The sequence below is a fragment of the Camarhynchus parvulus genome, chromosome 6, assembly GCF_901933205.1.
Source record: "Camarhynchus parvulus chromosome 6, STF_HiC, whole genome shotgun sequence".
NCBI classification, from domain to species: domain Eukaryota; kingdom Metazoa; phylum Chordata; class Aves; order Passeriformes; family Thraupidae; genus Camarhynchus; species Camarhynchus parvulus.
This window is the reverse complement of record NC_044576.1, coordinates 12,982,123-13,003,180: the sequence shown is the minus strand read 5'-3', so window position 1 is coordinate 13,003,180 and position 21,058 is coordinate 12,982,123. Positions and strand designations below refer to the sequence as shown.

General features: G+C 36.7%; 1 protein-coding gene across 12 annotated transcripts in view; it reads right to left on the bottom strand.

Moving 5' to 3' along the window:
* KCNMA1 (potassium calcium-activated channel subfamily M alpha 1) overlaps positions 1 to 21,058 on the bottom strand; it is a 402,729-nt gene that overhangs the window by 141,530 nt on the left and 240,141 nt on the right. For all 12 annotated transcript variants that reach the window (XM_030950724.1, XM_030950723.1, XM_030950725.1 and 9 more), the window contains 4 exons: positions 9,817 to 9,892; positions 5,049 to 5,124; positions 3,489 to 3,659; positions 1,756 to 1,847 (listed from right to left, as the gene is read on the bottom strand). In XM_030950724.1, the coding sequence (XP_030806584.1) occupies positions 1,756 to 1,847; positions 3,489 to 3,659; positions 5,049 to 5,124; positions 9,817 to 9,892 (415 nt within the window). The remainder of the gene's footprint in view (positions 1 to 1,755; positions 1,848 to 3,488; positions 3,660 to 5,048; positions 5,125 to 9,816; positions 9,893 to 21,058) is intronic.

Below are 21,058 nucleotides of genomic sequence, written 5' to 3'. Positions count from 1 at the left end.
TGTGTGCAAAACAGGTTTTTAACCATATTCCCCTCTACTATAACTCCTTTAGAGCTTTGAAAACAGAGGGATACATTCTGAGTTTGAAAAACTTCTCTTTGAGAAAACAAGTATGAATATAAATATGAAACTGTTCTGGCCTCTGTGACAAATATTTTGGGAAATTAACAATACTACTCATTCCCAGAAATAAATCAAGGTATTTAGTTTGTCTAGGTAACCGATGAAAGTTTCCAACATCAGTGTTTACAGTTTACCTAAGACATTTGAGGGTATCTCTATAAATGCACATATTTGAAGTTTACTATCTAATTGCTTGAGTATTATTGAACAAAAAATAGTATAGTCACATCTAATTTTAAAACCTTGATTTATCTAAACAGTGATACAAAAAAGTGCTCTAGAATTAGCTCTGTGGGACGTTTACAATCTTTCTGCTACACAGAGAGGAGCAATAAATCCATAATCCACTTCAACAAAATGTGGCATGGGTGATGATTTGAAAGGAACAAAGTAAAAATTATCTTCCAAAAGTAAGAAGGACAATTCATTAGATAAATTTCCTGTAGTACTTTATTTATATCATATGAAAAGGACTCTCTATATGACTAGACTTTTAGGGCAAATATACTCTACTAGTGGATGTCACGATGGTATGCAATGAAATGAAGGATGGCAACACTAAAGGTGATATTGTGCTGTATCTCTCCACATTGACAAGGACAGCTAGCTCAGTAAAGGCTTTATCCCAGCACATCCCGGAGCTGGGAATGCCAGAAAGAGCTAGCTTTAACTTGGTTAAAAAAACAAGCAGGCTTTCAATAGAAATGTAATGAAGTAATGTGGTCCAATAAAATTTAACCTTTGCCACCAGGTAAAAATAGTAGGTTTGGTTTTTTACCATATTGTTTTGATATTAACGTTACTGTCTGCTCTTCTTCAGATATGCTTAATGTGATACAGGGAAGAGAACTGCTTTAAAATCCCTGGTCACAGATTCTAAACTCATGAGAGTTTGCAATATCCATGGAAGGTCAAAAAAAGTTGTATGAGACCTGAATCTGTTGGTGAACATTGAGAAACAGGGCTCTTAGACTTCTTACATAGTCAGTCCAAATGAACAAACTGGTAAATATTTATCTCCTATTTTTCATCCAATAAAACAAGGTTTTCTGAAGAACCAAGTTGTCTGAAAATCATGCCAATTATCATTGTCACTTAGTTAAGAGACAAACCACACGATATTCTGATGCCCAAAATGGTGAAGTGACAATTCATCCTTGCTGCAGAAGTTAACTGCATATGTAATAGCAGCACTTTTTACAAGCTGCGTCAGTGTGCTCTGAGTGGAATCCAGGTTCTCTTGAAGAAGGGACAAAATGTTGTGACTTGTACCATAGCACAGCCCAGGTCTCAAGTTATAGTGTGACAACTCTCCAGTGGTAACATCCGATGTCAAAGAGCACAGCCTTGCAAGCTGTGAGTCAGCTGAGTCAGCTGTTACCACCTTCAGGGGCTCTTTAGAGTCCCACAACCACACCTGGTCTTTTTGGACTTACTTTCTGCCTCGGGTTGAGTTAAAAGTTCCGCCGTATTTCTTCCGATTAAGGATGAGAGCAGCAATTTCTGGCACGTAGCGAGCAAACATTGCCTACATGCATGAAACAAAAACACAAAAAAAAAAAAAAAAGAAAAAATGGCATGCAGAGAGTGTTCTACTGCAGCAGAGGCAGCAGAGCCTCTTGGGATACTTACTTTCTTCCACTAACCGCACTATAGGAACCACCATATTTCTTGCGGTTTCCTATTAACTCTATGATTTCAGGGACGTAGCTGGCAAACATGGCCTAAGAAGAAGATAGGAGACAGAAGAAAAGACTAAAAAGAGAGGCCAAAGAAAGGGGGATGATGAATATTTTCAGAAGATATGTATTTTTAAGATCTGAAAATGCAAAAGAATTAGATCTATGCAGTTGTTTAAAAAGAAAAATTTTAAAAAAAGAAAAATTTCTTATCAAACAAAACAAGAGGGCTCAATGTAAAAGTTGGTCTTAGAGAAGGTACACACCTTATAAATAAAGAAAATGGTCAAAAGAGGAAAAATGGACATGTAAAACAAAACAAGAACAAAATTACTTCAAACTGGTATCTAGTCACAAAAAACAGTTATGTCTATTTCTTCCTGAAGAGGGGAGGGGGGAAAAAACCTATCCAAGCCCCACTGTAAAAATACCAAAGCCAAGTATTATCATTACTGTTACATTTCTGTTTTAAATACAGACTCTTTCCCCCATTGTAAGAATTTAAAAGAAGTCAAAAACAAGATTAAATCAGGGGTTATTTCCCCATCAAGAAACAAAAAAAAATCACCCCCCAGCCCCCCCCAAAAAACTTTTCCAAAAGTTCTTGGGTTTAGAAGGATTGGAATAACATGTGATAGAAAAAAGGTTTTGAGGAGAAAATAAAAATTATTCTGCCATGTTTTGTCCAACAAACAGCTTCCTTGTGGCTGGATACTTCGAAGAGCTACTGCCATTTGACATGATCTTTGTCTTCACATGTCAATAAACAGAGATGAGAATGCATATATGTAACGCTCATACATATCTCTGTGTGTCCAATATATGGCATTCATAACCTTGGTTATATACATAGCACCTCTGTGAGATGCATATATAGGTGAAACCAATGGATGAGGGTAAGGTAACAATATACATATGTGTGCATGGGCACAATATACACTATGAGTCGCCCACATAGCATTTACCTTGTACAGGGTAAATACTAAAATAAACTTGGCTAGTTTAGAGAACATTGCAACAGGTGTAATAATACTACTAGCACTGACAAATAATGGAAAAGTTGGCAAGACAAATAGTAACTTGGGTGCTATTTACATACAGGACAAAGAACATGAGAAAATTTCTGTTATAAAAGGATACTGGTTATGTGATAAATTGTGAGCTAAAATTGTACTACATGACATGAAAGGATGTTTGAAATGAAAGGGAATGTGGTTTGCCATCATCTGGATCAGGCAAGCTGCTCTTTAAGGCAGTCCAAAGCCACAGTGTTTGTTGGAATTCTGGGAAGGAACACAGAAGGGTGGGTAGGACCTCTGAAACCGCAAAGTGCCTTTAAATATCAATAGCAACCTCCAGAAATGCTCTACAGCCAGCCACTAAGAAGTAGAGGACTACAAATAACATTCTATGTTGAAATATTAAGGCACTTCATGTATTCACATGCATTAATCATTTAAATGGATTAGAAAAATTCTAATTCCAGACTAATTCTGGACTAATTTGACAAGCTCTGCCAAAATATTTATCTACAGGAAAAATGCATATTAAACATACTTTAATGTTTTATAATTAATTTTAGTTTAATAATCCAGATATTATTGTTCCCTTAATTACAACATTGAGATATAGAGGATCAAGTTTAAAGGTAAATGGATTATTAAGAAGAACATAAAGAATTTTTACCAATCCCCCAAGGATGAAGAAGACCATGAAAAGGCGACCAAGGGTTGTTTTTGCATAAACATCTCCATAGCCAACAGTGGACATTGTAACCATCAGCAAATAAACACATTCCCAGTATGTTAGCGGTTGATTATTTTGGAAATTTTCCCAGGGATCCCCTGAGTTCTCCACCTACAATGTACAAGAAAACATATAATGAATTATACTAATTGTAACTGACTCTAATTAACCCCAAATTAACTCTACCCATATATGCACGTGCCTGTGTGTGTACATAGATATATACTTTGGCGTATAATATAAACTCTGAATCCTTTCCTGTGATTTATTTTCATCAAATACAGAACCTGACCCTGTGCCAAATAGAGCACTGCAGTTCTTTTGCCAGTATATACAGCCTTGTTACTCAAATCATTTATGGGAAGTATCTTTTCCAGGCACCACTAAATAATGTAACTTGCTCATGCAGTTTGTTAAGTTCATTAATAAAAATGTGTTCAGAATATTTTCAGAGTAAATCTTAGTTTTAATGCAATTATACTCCTCAATGTTTTTGTTTTAAAATATTATGTTTCTATTAAAGGCATTACTGGCACCTTTAGTGGAATGCTACTACTTTTTCAAAAAGCCAGCCACTGTAAAGACAAAAATATAAATTTGTCAGTGGGAAAGGAGTGTGCCATATAAAATTTGCTCCATAGTAAAAGTTGAAGTTTGAGTATTCCCACAGTAGAATAGAAAAGTTTTTGTTGAAAAGAAAGGGAACAAACCAATCCACATCCTAGAAAACAGCATTCCCTTGGTCTAGATGTAGTATTTAAGGGATGTTGTGCTCTGTTTGGTAAAAACTAGAAAAAAAGGTATTGTTTTTAGATCGAAATGCTACATTTGCCCCGAGGAGTGTAAAAATACGGTTCTACGTGAATGAGAACTACATCATAAATTGAAACACTCAAAACCCCTGTGCATCTTTACAAGGGCGAACATGAGACGACTGATACCGCGAGAAAAGAAGGAGTTAGAACGCAATCCTGCCCAGCTGGATGCAGCTTTGCAGCGGAGTCAGTCGCGGGAGCCGCTCCGGCCGAGCCCGGCTCGCTCAGGCGTTCCCGGGCGGACACCGCCCCCTGCTGCCCGCCGGGGCACGGACGGACAGAGAGAGCTCCGCCTCCTCGGAGAGCGGGGCGGGCCGCAGCGCGGGGAGCCGGCACGCCTCGGTATTGCGGGGAGCCGGCATGCCCCGGTATTGCGGGGAGCCGGCACGCCTCGGTATTGCGGGGAGCTGGCACGCCTCGGTATTGCGGGGAGCTGGCACGCCTCGGTATTGCGGGGAGCTGGCACGCCTCGGTATTGCGGGGAGCCGGCACGCCTCGGTATTGCGGGGAGCTGGCACGCCTCGGTATTGCGGGGAGCCGGCATGCCTCCTTATTGCGGAGGGCTGGGATGCCTCGTTATTGCACTCTACCGACGGGGTACGGCACTACCGAGAGCAGCAGTAAAGCAGCTCGGAGCCGCGGTCCGGCAGATAAAAGTCAACCGAGTGTTTGCAAATGCACTCACCAAATGTATGAACCCAGCTGCTGTCAGCCACGTGCTGATAAATATAGAGCACAGATTCACTAGCTTGATGGAATTACTGGAAATAAACAAAGCAAATAGGAGCTTAGACTAGAATTTGTCACATACTTTTCATAGGTACCTGTATATAACTGCAAACTTTAGGCTCAAGAACTGATGATTATTTCCCAAAAGAAAGCTTCCCTAAAAATCTTACTCAAAAGTTCATGTGTAATATGTATTATTTTTCCTTTGGAGAGTTCACATTTTCATTAATTACATAGCTTGAAAACAAAGTCCCAATGTTTGAGAGCCGAAAGACAAACAGAAACCTTAGCTACATCAGTAGTCAAAAACAAAGTAACAGAAATAAATAATGCTTTTTCACAGATAATCTGGTTGCCTCTCAGTACACTCACCTCTTCATTTTTCACTGCTATACACTCAGAATTATTCACTTGTAAATACATAAAAAATACATGAGAAAACTGATTCTCAAATTAAAGAACTAAGGTATTTCACAATTCCTGTGTAAAGTCCTAAGTATTTTTCATATTATTCTGCTTGTTCCTGTATAACAACTTTAGGGAAAATTCACATGAAACTAGAGTATTTCATACTTCACACTCACAGTTTTCTCTAAAAAAAGAAAAAAGTATAATTTAAACCTACCAAGAACATATGCAAATGCTTTTTAGTCGCACTGAGTAGTATTTTCCCTGTTCTAGCCAGAAGGGATTTTGAAACAAGGACCTCACTCAGTTTTGCAGGAAAACACCATACTCTAAAATCTTCTGGAGGAAATACAAATAAAACCTGCTCCCCCTCTTCTCACAAAGATCACTGTCCTAAGAAGGATATTCAACAGAAACACAAGGAACTGCTGTCCACGTATGACTGCGTTTAAACAATCTTACCCATTCTTGCTTTTGCAAATATTTAGAAGAAGGTAACACCTCAGAAAAGACCCCACAATTATCCTTAAAGCAATATATTAAAAACTATAAAAATCGAAAAAAGATCACTATCAGTTTTAGCAGTAGTGATTTGGTGGTAGAATTAATGTTTCTGTTTATAACCACTTTACGGACAATAAAAATGCATCCTTTTCTGAACAAAATAACCTGTAAAATTAACCACTACAGGTCCTTAAAAGATAATTTTAAAAGTTACAGTTAGTAGACACATGGGAGTACAAGAAATAGAATATGACTGGGTAATATGACAGATGAAATGAATACTGTATTCAAAAATAAAATAGCATATCAGCAGTCTTGTCATTAGTGTTCACCAATGTCAACATACTCCCCATTTCTCTCTTTCTTCAACTATGGTTGATTAAACTCCCTATTTTCTTAGTGGTAACATTCATTTATAGCACAGGACCCTAACTGATGGGTTCCTAGATTAAATAAAATCATAGGAGTGATGCTGATGCAAAGCTCCGTTATCAAAGGCTGAATATCATCCTTCCCCTGAGCTCAGAACACAAGGAGTTCCTGATAAAAATTGTGTCTGTTGGTCTCTTCATATCACTGTAATACCCATTAATAGTAACTATTTTCATGACTTGTTTGGTACATTTTATTTTTGAAGATTTATTAAACACTGTGCCTTGTCTGTCCTCTATGAAATACTCCCTGTGTTTCTGCCAGAGTCTAAATATAGATGAAGGATTAGTCATAAACATTTTCTCCCTCTTTAAGCTCTTTCCAACATCTGTGCAAAATCCCTTACTGTGAGCCCTGCCTAAGCCCCTGCAGATTTTTTGAAAAATATTAGAAAACAATGAAGGAGATAAATTTTTCAACTGAAAAGTGTAGAATTCAATTTTGTAAAACATGGGAACAAAAAAATCTTGAGTAAAATAAATTTAATTTCAAATTAGGGAAACGAATGGGTCCTTGGCAGAGTACAGTCTTTTAAAGTGCCACTGTAAAATTTTGCTTTGTCTTACAGGATCTTTTCAAATATATTTAGCTTTTTTTTTTTTCCAGATATTCTAATAATCACCTAACACTTTGCCAGTCTCCTTACTTCCTCTGGTTTTGCACTGTGCAGCTTCTTTCACTGGATTCCAGGTTTTGGAATGGCCCTTCTGCTCGCTGTGTAAATAATACATGTTCCTTTAATCCTCATATCTCAGACAATAATTCCAGGAGTAATTTTAATTTACAGGTTACAGTAAATGTTTTTCTTTACTGGAGAAAAGAGAAAAGGAGGAGAACATTTCCCTGCAATTGCACTAAATATTAAAACCACAGCATTGCCCAGTATACCCTATCAGTTTTGCATCTCCTCAGTTGTTATTTGTTACTAATGCCAAATGCACTGAAATGCCTAGGTCAAATTAGTTCCATACCTTTCTCATATAAATACATATCACCTCAAACAGAGAATTCTTTTCTTTTGCTGAATTTTTAAATAATAAAAAGTACTTTTTTCTCCCTACTTTAATTTCAGAGCTAGTAATGATATACTGAATTTTCTATCCCAATTCAACAATCCAAGTTCTGTCATTGAATCTTGGTCTTTCTGTTCACAAAATTCACAAAATGTCAAAAATTTCAATAAAACCTTAGACATAGGCTGCAAAAAATGCTAAAATATCTTAATTCTAGAAGATTTTTTGCCATCCCTGAGCAAAATAATGTTGCAGTAGCAGGCCAAAAGCATACAATACTGTATAAGTCTTTAAAGTATTAGTAAATTCTAAGGCCACAGTATGTAATTGAAATAATTGATTGAATTTAGGGAAGTAAATTTCATTTAAATAATACTAGATTTGTTGAAACTAGTAGTTTAACTGCTCTAACTTGTACAAAATTTTTTAAGATTCTCCATTAATCACAAGGGCTCAGCACAGTTTATTTTTTTAGGATAGCAAAATAATTCGGAACCAGAAGCTCAATTTAAGAGCATCCTGGTACTGTCATAGAAAATGTGTGTGCAGCACGTGACCTGCAGTTCTGATGGTACTTCACAACACACTGAAAATTTCTCATTGGAGGTAGCAGTAATAAATGAATTTTCTAGCTTGTCACTTTCTAAAAGCTAAACTCATACAAGACATTAAAAGAAACCCCAAGCACTTACACAATCAAATTTATGTCAGCTGTAACTAGAAACTCTTCTAAAACAAATTGCATTCTGTTAATTTGTTTTAATTTGACACATCCATAAAAAAAAATAAATGTTTTCTGAGCATTGCTGACATTCCAAATTATTCAGGTCATTTCAGATTATTAAGTAAGACAACGAAGAGAGCAGACATGACTTTCTGTTGCATTACCAGGAACAGGGAGAGACATAAAAAACTGTTTTGAGCCAGTGACAATTTTTCGGTTAAATAAATGATGTTAGTGATGAACTGCTAAGGACAAATTAACTGACTAAACTGAAACGCTCATATAAGAAAGTTTTGCTTTACAGGCTTTCACTAATCAACATTTGAGGTTTACAGATATTTTGGCAGTTGTATAAATAATCACAGAGATAATGATATCTAATATAAGAGGAAATTCTGCCCCAGAGAAAGGTTATTTCAATGAACAGGTGAATCTTAAATAAACCAGCTCCGAGTACCTTGAAAGTGATTAATGCACATTTATGGATCTGGAATTTCACAAACCCCCCCAGTACTGAAGGGGCTATTAGCTTTTATCCAAAATCTTTGAGTTTATGGGGCTTCTCTAATGACTGCCATTTCTTATGGCAGGGTTGTTCTGCATGTTAAATCTTATTCTCCTTTCCCATACTGAGAATTCTGAGCTATGAGACTTCACCTTACATTCTTTGATGTCTTTGTTTGACCAGAATTGGCTTCCTTCCAGTTACACAACTAAAGACAGTGTGAGAATTTTACAGTACAGAGAATAGTTTCAAGGTTAAGGGCTGAAGAAACAGCTGTTTACTGTGAACCTGTACAAATTTCAGTACCTATTTTCTTATTGCTACAAATTATCACAGCAAGGAATGGATTTACCTGCATATAAAGCCCTCACAGATCCATAGCAACTGGTGCAGAGAGGGGGACTTTTCAAAATTGAATTGATTTTACAGTAATTATTGGAAGCCGTGGTCAATACTTCCCCTCCAGCATTTTACAGAATGATGAAAAACAATGTGTCTTCAATGGCAAGGCATGGGAAGGTTTCTCCTTATTTCCTTCAAAATTATCTTTTGTCCAAAACTGTGCTTTTCCTGCACAACATTGATGTATTAATAGGCCAAAGAACCAGTAAGCCAGAAGGTTAATTGGAATATTTTAATTATTATATGGAAGAAATACTAAGGATAATGAACACAATATAAAGATAGCTCAGTGTAAATTTAATGGTTTTGATGTGAAAAAAGATGCTCAGTTCAAAAAAACTGGAAGAGCCACAATGAGAATTTCTCAAAATACCTTTTAACTGTGTACTTTTGAATGAATTTTGATTTCAGTTTTTTCAAGACAGCAGAACATGGACTGATTATATGAAAAGAAGCAATGTTTGATCAGTGCAAAGTGATGTAAGTCATTCTGCTTTTAATTTATCAACACATGACCTTGCTTGGTATTTCAAACATAACATCAATTAAAATGATCACGTAGCAAAAGATGCTGTCACTGACAAATCATTCATCAGCAGAAAAAGGCTTAAAGAATAGATAACAAGTGCAGGGGTTTTTCCAGAAAAGAAAATCATATGTTACTAGGGCCCCAAATCAAAGCCATTTACATTCTGTCACCAATGCAACTAAATCAGCATCCAAGAAAAAGTCTTACCTTGTTTTAAGTATATTCAGAAACTGCAAGATTTCTGAAAACTGTATCAGTCTAAGGGCTCTTAAAAATCTTAAACCTGCAGTAAAAGAAAACAAAGTTATAGTAAAGAATAATTCAAGTTGTAACAGCATATCACAATGATAGTGATCAATTAAATCAACACAGGTAACATACAAAATGTCAAATACCTTTGAAATGCTCTTCCATATTTAATTGTTCAAGGATCCTTAACAGGTATTTCTCAATTTTTTTTAAATTTATTTCCCTAATAAGAGGTTTACCCCACCAGAAAGTGTTAATTTATGTAGGAAGTAACGGAAGGAAACACACAGGCTGAAAGCTGAGGGGGAAAAACCTCACTGAGGTTTCTGTTGGCAGCTGCAGTGCACATGTCCTTCTCTTTCAGGCTGTCAAAGACACAGCCAGGTCTGAAACACTCAGTCCTCCAAGCTCCCACGTTGCTTAGTGAAAAATAACAGATCATGGGCAAGAGATCTGATAACCTGGACAAAGTAGACTGTATATGCCTGATTAAATTTGGTAAACCTTAATGACGTAAAATCTTTCATAGTAATAATGCACCCTATCTCCACTCTGGTTTCAAAAGCCTCATGCAGGAACACAGAGAAATCACACTTTTTTCTCTTAAAAATGGCAAATTTACTACAATTCTTTCCATCAGTCTATAACTATAGGAATACATGACATATCACTATTTTTTAAAAAGCATTTTTACAAATAAATAGCATTTTTATGTTGAAATCAGATTGCGTGCATAGCAATTCCCAGACAACTAAAAAGTCAGTTAAGACAAAGAGTGTGTGGGCAAGAGGAACTAATCGAGAAGATTAAGGGCTTAAATTATTAAAATAGTCTTATGTTGATAGTAAATGATTTGGCTGCAGATCTTTGGCATATGAATTAAAGTACACTCTGTACTGTACAGATGCACAGCTTATAAAATTAAAGTAAAGCATGAGGGATAATTTTTATCAGAGAGTACAGCCAGGAGTTACATAAAAGTTGTGTAATGTGATATTGCAACTGTTACAGGAAGATCCAGAGCAGCTTCTTCTCAGATTCTCTTTATTGACATCTATTTTACCCAACTCCAGCGCAGGAAACCACTTTTTATTTCTAGAAACTTAAGGAAATACTGATCCTGGCAAACATATAAACCTGGTCACAACTTTCATCATCTCACTGGAATAAGAGGTTCCCCTCAAAAGTGCACCTGGAATGATGTGTTTAAATCAAGAAGTTTTTCCTGCAGTATTATTGGAAAGTTGTTAAATAAAATATTTGATCTTATATTTTGCCTTGTTAAGACTCCTAAGTAGTGTTAAAGTACATTCCTGTCTATTATATGGATATAAAGTTTCTTTTTAATTACTGACTGTGGGTAACTCTGAAAATTAATCACAACTTGCTAAATGGATTCAGGCACCTAAATGAAAAGCAATAAAATGAAGCTTAATAATGCTAAATGTCAGATCCATTTGCAATTAGAGAATGAAAACTTTGGATCACATTGCTGAAACTGTGAAAGACACATCCCTCTCCTCCACTTCCAGGAGTTCTCACAGCTGTTACTCCTATCCAAAGGAATGTGGTTAGAAAGGGAAGGAGAGGATCCTTAGTAGCTATCGTAAACCTTCCAGCTCTTTTTCATCCAGCTGCTTTCCTCACTCTGCTCCCTATAAACTTTTATGAAAAATGGCTGGAGTGAAAAACACCCTGCCTCTAAAATGTTTATCACTGCATCTGAAGCTAATGGTAAGACCAAGTTAACCACTGCTATGTTTCAAAAAGAAACCTGAGAAACATCTAAGTTAGCAATAAAATCTCTATCTCCAAATCCTTATAAGGATTAAGTTGTATTTTAATAGTCGAGTCATCAAACGATAGACCAAAAATACTATGGGTTCAATGTGTTTTTGTGGAAAAAGAAAATGCTTATCAGTCAAGTCCTGCATTTGCTGCAGCCCACAAAATTTTTAAAAATTTCCTTCAGAGAGAGGATAGAATTAGGAAAACAAAAACAAAACACTAGAGTGTTAGCTTGGACATTTTAACTACAAAATAGGGCTGGCTTTCAACTATAAAAGCCAAAGGAATTATTACATGGTAAATTAATTCTTTCCAGTATCCTGAAATTTCCTAGGCACGAAAAGATCTCCTATTAGATTCCTATATATATTTCATTTTACGCGATTTTCACAGAATAATACAGTAGTTCGGGTAGGGACAAATTTTCAAGGTCATCTTGCCCAACCATCCCTGCAATGAGGACCTAGATCAGGTTTCTTAGAGCCCTGTCTGGTTTGACCTTGAATGTTTCCAAGGCTGGGGCATCTACCACCTCTCTGGGCAACTTATTCCACTGTTTCACCATGCTCATGGTAAAAAAATTCCTTATCTGTATTCTAAACAGCCCTCTGTTATACTGAAACCATTATCCCTTTTTCTATTGCAGTAGGTTCTGTTAAAAAGTCTGCTCCCTTCAGGCACCGAAAGGCCACAATAAGCTCTCCCCAAATCCCTCTTTCCTCCAGGCCAAACAATTCCAGCTCTCAGCCTTTCCTCACGGAGAGGTCTTGCATCCCCTTTTTTGTGCTGAGGGCCCCAGAGCTGGACGCAGAGCTGCAGGTGGGGATCACAAGAATGGAGAACAGGGTATAATTTCCCCCCTTGCCCTGCTGCCCATGCTGCTTTGGATGCAGCCCAGCACACAATTGGCTTTCTGGGCTGCAAATTCCCATTGCTGGCTCATGTCCAGCTCCTCATCTATAAGCACCCCCAATCCTCTGCAGGGGCTGCTCTCAACCCCTTCCTCACCCAGCCTGTGTTGACACTGGGGATGGCCCCAAGCCAGGTGCAGGACCCTGTACTTGGCCTTGCTGAGCCTGAGCAAGTTCCCACAGACCCACTTCTCAACTTGTCCAGGTCCTGGATGGCATCCCGTCCCCTCAGGCACCCCAACTGCACCACTCAGCTTGGTGTTTTCTGCACACTGCTGAGGGTGCACTCAAACCCACTGTCTCACAACTGGGACCATGTCACCTCTTTCAGGTCTACCCCCTTACTGAGAACAGAAACAGTTGATATTTGTTTATGCATCAAAAATAGAAAGCAAAATTCACTCACAGGAACACTAACAAAAATTTCCCCTTTCTCAAAGCTGTTTCAGCTACATATACAAATGTATACAGCTCTCTTTCCTTATCAAAATTTGGGAATGTGTTTCGTACAAGTGGAGAAGAAGAATTTCTTTTCTTATGAAATCCCTACAAAACTGTTTTACACTTAAATGATACAACCAAGAGTTGAGAAATGGTAAGTGTATTATGAATTACAGGGAACTCCATTCTAATTTTTGCACATTTCATAACCCTGTCTGTTAAAGTTAATTGTAAACTGCTAAACAGAATGCCAAGGAAGTGCTTGCTACTTTGTCCTCATCAGGTAACTTAACTTTTTCTTGGCAAAGAGTTTTACATTTGAATTTTATTATGGGATCTAATTAGAATAGGATATAATCTGCTATACTACAAATTATACAAAAAAAAGTACCAAAATATTTAATTTATCTTGAAAATCTCTCTAATAAGAGAAAAAATACACAGATAAAATAAAAGGACCTCTTGAGGTTCTCAGTCTTCTGCTTTTAAATGGATGACTAAAATATGCTTAGGATTTGGAGTTCATTTCAGCTGCAATATCTAGAACAAAGCCAAGATATTCAGATATAAAGACCAGAAAAAACTTTTATGATTACAAACAATGTGAACAGACTCCTTAAACGATATGAGACTAAGTGTTTCAGTCAATAGTTTTTGCCTCTAGTACAATAATCTGAGTTGTAGGCATGATGATTCAAATAAACCTTCAACTCTTCCACAGGATTCTTTTCTTACTGCAAAAATATTTGTTTAGCAACTGTGTTGCCTGCACAGCAAACATACCGTTTTCAAAATGCACTGAAAATACACTCAAAATGCAGTGAAAATACACTCAAAATACACTGAAATAAAATATATGCATAATATTATTTCATATCGTGGTGTTCAACCAAAATCTGTTTAAAAGGGTCACTAGGAGAGGCTGCATATTGCCAAAAACCCCTGAAATCAGTTTTAAAGAAATAAATTATTTGTTCAATAGGAAGGATATGCCATGCTCAACTACCAGGCTACATCTAGAATATAGCAGGAGTACTTTTTTTCTGACTCTTTACTAAGGACCCAGCAAAATGGATGGATTCTTCAGAACAGAATCGTGATCCTGACATGGCCAATAAACTATGAGCCAGTAGCACCAAAATTACAGTAGAAAATTATTTTATCTATAAAGTTTACAGCAAAGTAAACAGTATTATTTAGAGCTTTATTTGACTTTAAATGAAATAGGGTATTTTCCTGTCTGTCAGACAGTTTTGCACACTCTCTGCTGAACTGATGCTTTCCACTGGATTAATATACAGAAGCAACCAGGATTGCAAACCCCAACCCATCCCCCCCCACACCAAAAAAAACTTATATGATTTAAATGAGATTCTAATAAATAGAAACAGGAATTGGGATATTTCTTCGTTAGACATGAGAGGTCAATCAACAAGAACAGCACCAAGCATTACACTGTTTCTCACCAATGATATATGTAATCCCCATCTTACTGCCTTAGGCTGCTTATTTTTTTTCTAAGAGACAATAGTATGTCCAAAATATTGGTGTAAGGGTTCAATAGACAGAGATTCTGTTTGCCACTTCTATTCCTGACAAACCATTCACCCATTTATCAGAACAGGATCTTCATCAAAGCTATCAATGGCTACTTCCACCCTAGATTTCATTAAGACCACATGGTTTACTAAAGTCAGAAAAAAGCCCCAGAATCCGTATTTAGGAACCTTTTTTGAGATACAGGATGGAGGGATAATTTTTAGGATGCAAAATTATCCCATTTTGAACATCTTCACAGAGTGCAGCAGAATTTTCTGAGATCTTACTCCCTGTAGATAGACTTGAAAATGAAAGCTCAAACTAAAAAGAAAAGAAGAAATAGAATGGGAGGAAAAGGATGTGTCATTCCTTGGAACCAACCCAGACAAAATATTTTTATACATTTCCTCACCTCTATTATGCAACAGTACAAGTGGGGGAAATAGCCTTCAGCATGAAAAAAATCAATGCTCTTATGACCAGAATAGTAAAACTACAATCCAGTTTAGAATAAACCTTTCTGCTGTACATTCCTTCAACTTGCTATTACACCTTTTAAATGACAGCAGCTTCTAACAAAATTTCTTGATAACACTAACACTGCAGGATATTACATTCCATCCTTCAATAAAGTCTGGATTATTTGATTCTAGGTGAACAATGAACCCCTTTGCTGGGGAGAGAGAATTACATTGCATAAGTTTGAGAAAAAATTCCTCCTACAAAGCAAATGAAACACTGCAGCTTTTTTTTAAAAGTTGAAAAATTAAACAGAATATCATTTTTAGAAGATACAGTAATATTAGCACCAGAGACAGCATAACAGTTCTGAAGAAAAAGTTCAGAGGTGGATCTTACCCCAGTACGAGCCGACCCTGTAACAAGACACCAAGGAGTTTCGCAAAGTGCGCTGCTCTTCCTTTTCGGGGATATTATGTCCAGGTTTGACACGATATCCATTTTTGAACAATTCTCCATGAGATTTTTTACGCCTTCTAGTACTTTTGTATGTTTCTGTACGTGTGCCCCCAGAAGGGTTGTGGTAGACTAAAATCTTGCTGGGAATCATGACTGTATCTTCAGCTCCAGAAGCACTGCAAGGAAGTGCTGTGATGCAGTCCTCAGTCACAGCACTCACTAACAGCAAAAATGGTCATAGATTTACCCTTCCTTTTGCTAATTCAGTGTCAACACGGAGAGACAGCTCAGAGTCCTTTCTTTAACAGAACTTCTCTTTGGGAGCAGATTTGTTTAACTGGACACAAGATAAAGTACCCCTTTACCAGTTGTTATCAAAAGATAATGCAGTATAATCTAGTTCATTTCCGTTAGCTTGAAACAAACAGAATGAATTCAAATACAAAACTCAGCTTGACAAAACAGGCTATCACAAACTGGATAGGCAAAACAAATCACAGAAGCAAGCAGGCAGTGCAGATGCTCCTCTGATCCGAGATGTATTAGAGCTTAAAAGCCATCTTCTATCCGGATATTACCACATAAGCTTCTTTCAGATACATCAAAGAACCACACCCATTGATTCTAAACCCACAAACATGATGCTGTTCACTTGGAATGAACAAGTACTCTAGCAAAGAATATAGTTCTTATAATATATGTACATAAAGGGAATTGTTTACTGTGTATTAGTTTCTTTGGCAAGTTCACGTGTTTGTTTTCCAGTTAAAGTTAGTATGCAGAAGGCAGAGGGCACACAATCAGCAAACTCTTACAGGATTTATCCCAGATGAAATTAAAAAACCTCCAACAAATAAACACAACAACCCTCCCTCCAACCCCAGTTAATGACAACTATCTTACTGAAGGAAAAATAATTCAAAACAAAACGATTTAGCCATCAAGCATGAGCACGAAGAATAGAGTCCATAGCTCTGTCAAGCAGACTTGCTCTATGAATATTCACAAAACTGGAGTTTTGTTCAGTCAACTACCACCTCATTCAATGAATAAAGCTCTACAAATTAAAAGTAAACATCATCTTCCATTACGTATGATAGATTTTCTTCATGATTTTTCCTGCTTTGAGCATAATACACAAACTTCATTGTGTAAAGCTATCTTCGTTTTGAGGAATATGCTCATCATTTCTTGTTTCTTTTCCTTTTTTCCCCCTTGTTTTTGCCTCAGAAGACCCACAAATATAGCAATGCCATCTGGAGTGCAGTGCAAAGCAGACACAAAAATAGGCTGCACCATGCGCTTACATGAAATACAGAGGATTTCAAAGCATTTTGGAAATGTTATTAAGGGGTGGACTGCCAAATATAAAGGGGATTGTAGTACACAGAAATTTCAAATTATAAGTAACATGCAGATAGTGAAGCAAGCTACTTCTGTGAGTCCTTTGCATTGTAACCTTTAACACTAAGTTCTTCCAAACAACCTGGTTATGTTCCCACTGGTCACAACAGTCAGGTTTCACTGAGTCCATAGGGACGGGGTTTATGTCTGCATGTGACAAACATCCAAGATTTATCTCTGAGCACTTGAATCACTCCTCTGCAACTGAAAAGATTTGAGTGGGGTGGTACTTATCTGTGTTACTAATCACATCTTGTACAGCTCAAACTGAATGCACGTCCTATTTAACTTTTTACCATAGAAGGCCCACTGTTTTCCTTTCTTTCTGTATTTCCTCTTGACTAGTATTATAATCTTGTTATTATCTAATTTTAAACCTATCATTAGTGTACTTTATAGTTAGCACAGCAAATGTTCGGGTGTAGAAACCATTTACCTTGAAAGCCTGGAATGTCTCTAAAGGAAAACAGGACCTAAGTAATAAATAGCAAGAGCCAAGCTGTTTATTTTATATAACCTATTATTTTGGTTTTAACAATTGGACAGTATTCTTTAAACTCTTCAGCTTCCTGGCATAGCCAGACTTTTATTAATTTCTTTTTGGTCAGTGCACTGCTTAATCTGTTGTGTACATCAAAATTTGAAAACATAAATTAAATGACACAAACTAGGATTAAATCTAAAATAAACCGGCTCGACAAGTTTAAAAAAATGTATAGAAATTTAAGCAGCAGCAGCATGATGGCATATTGTGCTGAGAAGCATTCTTAACATCACAGCCAGCCACACAAAGCTACTGGTATTACTTTCCTGTGCAGACATTTCTGCTTTCCAAATTACTATTTTTTCAGTATTTTGTTCTACAACTCGATTACCCAAGACAGTTTCTTGTTTTCAGTGACATTAAGAGTTTGTTACCATCTATAATATCAATCTATTACTTGGTCAATTTTTTTATATTAGATGTAAAGTTAGATTGCAGAAAATTGTTCTCTGTAGATTAATTTTTTTTTCAGGTATCCAGAAAAAGTATTACCTTTTAAGTATTCTAGCTTAGATGAACATCTGACTGAAAGTCTGGAGTCCAATTAAGCACACGAAGGTGGTGTCATCAGTAGACTATCACTGCTTCCTACTCCTATGAAGGACATGGTCCTTGGCCCCCTGGTCTGAGGTAGACCTAAAACTCCTAAGCCCTGTGTTATCAGCGGTACCTGAAATGTCTGCAGGCCGATCTGAAGTATTTAATCCAAACTTTTAACAACCTATTTTGCCTTCAATGAATCCAAGCTACTTACAAGTTAAGTTTTTCATATTTTCTACAGAAGCATACCCTGGAAGGACATCATTCCATGACCCTTCTTGAACTTGTCACAAAAACAGATTTATGTAATTATGGAAGTACTGCTATGATTAAATGACAACTTGCTTTCAAAGTCCATCCAAATGTGAAGCTATCAAGCTTAAATATGCAGAAGAAGAAAGCAAGACTTGTCAGCAGCTAAGCTCCACTTTACCTTTGGCTATGCAGGGACTAGGTACTTGCAATATCATCTTGAAGGAGAGCAAGGAAAGATTAGATCCTGCCTTGGAAAACAACTGTAGTGGGCAGAAGTGGGTACCAAATTATTGTCCTTTAAACCACAGGTTAGACATGGGTGACTGATTTGCTGTGCTTTTGTGGGATGCTATTTGCTTATAGTTGTGCTCAAAAACTTCACCTGCAAAAGCCACAAAACACAAGGAAACCTGCCAAGGAGAAACCTGATGCAGAGAAAAATAACTGTGTTATATCCTGTGACTATTCTCTCCTTGGAAATTCATTTTTAATTTAATTTACAATAAGTGAACACAGAATTTCCACATGCTACCTTCCCTCTTTTTTAAATTGCTACTTCTGAAACGACAATGTGCTACTTCTGAAACGACAATGTAAAAGCCATTTGCTGTACACAAAATGGCTCATAAAATTTTCCTTGCTGCTATTTCAAAAATGGTGAAAGTATTGTTCATAGGAAAAAAAACCTGCTACATCTGAATTTAAAAGCTCTACAGGTTGGTCATCAACCACCTTTTAGTATAGCTTTGTAGCAACATCTGTGGATTATGACAAAACCAGAATAATGCTCATTCTGCCAAGAATTTACCACTCATTAATCTCACTAAATTATTTAGAAGGTAAAGTTACAACCCAACCTTGAGTTCCTGAGAAAATGCATGTAGTTGCATTATTTATTTTTTACCTCCTAGTCTCAAAGTCTTAAGCTATTAAACCATTTTCAGAAAGCTTGGCATTAGCAAGAATAAAACCAGTTACTCAATATGTAAACATTCACTTTCCTGCTTTACACCACTTCTGGCAACAACTGTGTCATATTCCACAAACAAAGCACAGATATAGCCAGTAGTAAATGAAGAGCAGATCTTTACATAAAACCAGGGAGCATTAACTTGCAAACATTTTATACTACAAGAGAAGTATTACCCCACCAAAGTAACCAAAGTTGGTGCCATTTTTAACAAAAGATTGAAACCATGAGGGGAAGAATAACCAGTATTCATATTGACCTAGTGGGTAAAAGAGAGTTAAAAAATAACTAATTTATTCAGCTCTCATTTTTCTATTTTTTTAATATTACATTTGTGTAATCCTTTCCAGATACTGTGATTCCATATTCAAAATAGATGGAAAATATGCCTTTTTTAATTCTTTGATTTGGGGAGAAAAATATTAATTGTTCACTTTACTGATGGTGCTACTAAAGGCAAAATTACCCTTAAAATAAAAGGTTAAACCCCAGCAAGCTAACCTTGCAAAGAAGGTTGCACAGGAGGTTGGAAATTTGGGGGTTGCTTTCTAAAGTGACCATTACAACTCAATATAAAGAGGTTTCCCTTCCTGAAAAATCACAAGTTAGCATCTTATATAATTTTCCCTGGCATTCATCAGGAACAAATTGCACTAAAATCAGGAATATGCTATTTTGAGAGGCTGTAACCATAGGGCAGAACAAATGATAAGAACAAAGGCAAAGGAAGGGCAAAGGCCAGATCTAAAGCCTGACTCATGCTGCAGGAGGTTGATTTAAAAAAAGCCTTGCAATTCTGCCTGTCTTTGCTCCCGTGAGTCACAAGGCACAGGCCATAACTGCCAAAGAAACAATGAGCATGCTATGAAATAGGGCTTGACAAGGAGTCAGGTATTTCACTTCTAATCAACTGGTATGATATAATGCATCCTCTTCAGTGAGGATACATTAGTGAGGAACTTTAGCCTTTGAGTTGCACAAAGAAAATAGTTAAAGAATGGATATGAGCAGATACATGCCGATAAATTAGTTATGAGAAACCAGTTATGAAAATGATACACCACAAAATCCTGTATGTGGTTATGATCCAGGTGCAAAAAACATTAATTCTATTTTCTGACCAGATAGATGACAAATATTCAAAAAATATTTATGCTTGTCCTGGTGAAGCAATAGCATTTTACTCAATGTACAGAATGATTCCTTGCATATTGAGCAAATTTATATTGTACAAACAATAAACAGAGTATTTCAGACCAGCTGTAGGATTAAGAACTTATTCATAAAATTCCACAGAAATTAAAGATTATGGTGTTTTTCTTTTTGCAAACACAATTGTTGTATAGATCCATGCACCATGTTTCAGCATCCCTTATTTCACCCCAATCTAAAAAATAGTCTTCACCTCCTCAGCAGTGCATCATGTTTAAATACGAGGTCTGAGAACTTCAAGTGTCAATTCATTACTAAGAGTCAAGAATAAAGTCAGTAAAGGAAGGAGCATTTAAAACTCTTCAAATCCACATTAGACAGAAAATCTGTGATCTGCCTACTGAGAAGAAAATTCTCGCATTATCAGATGCACAGAAATGCTTTCCCTTAAAGGCTGATGTTGCCCATTCAATAAGAGAAGATAGTGAAATTTCTGTGCACTATCAGAGTAGATTAGAGCCAGTGCCTAGTAAAGTAGGTTTCTGAAATTTTCCTAAAAGACTCTGCTCCTCAAATCTATGTATCGTTGGCTATTTTCCATGGAATGCAGCTTATTTCTTACAGGATCTGCCCCACATGCAATGATATACAATTTTCTGTAGATTAATTTCCCAGGTGAGAGTGAACATGAAAGAACTGAGATGATATTTCCAGATGTTTCTGCTTTTACAGTGCTGA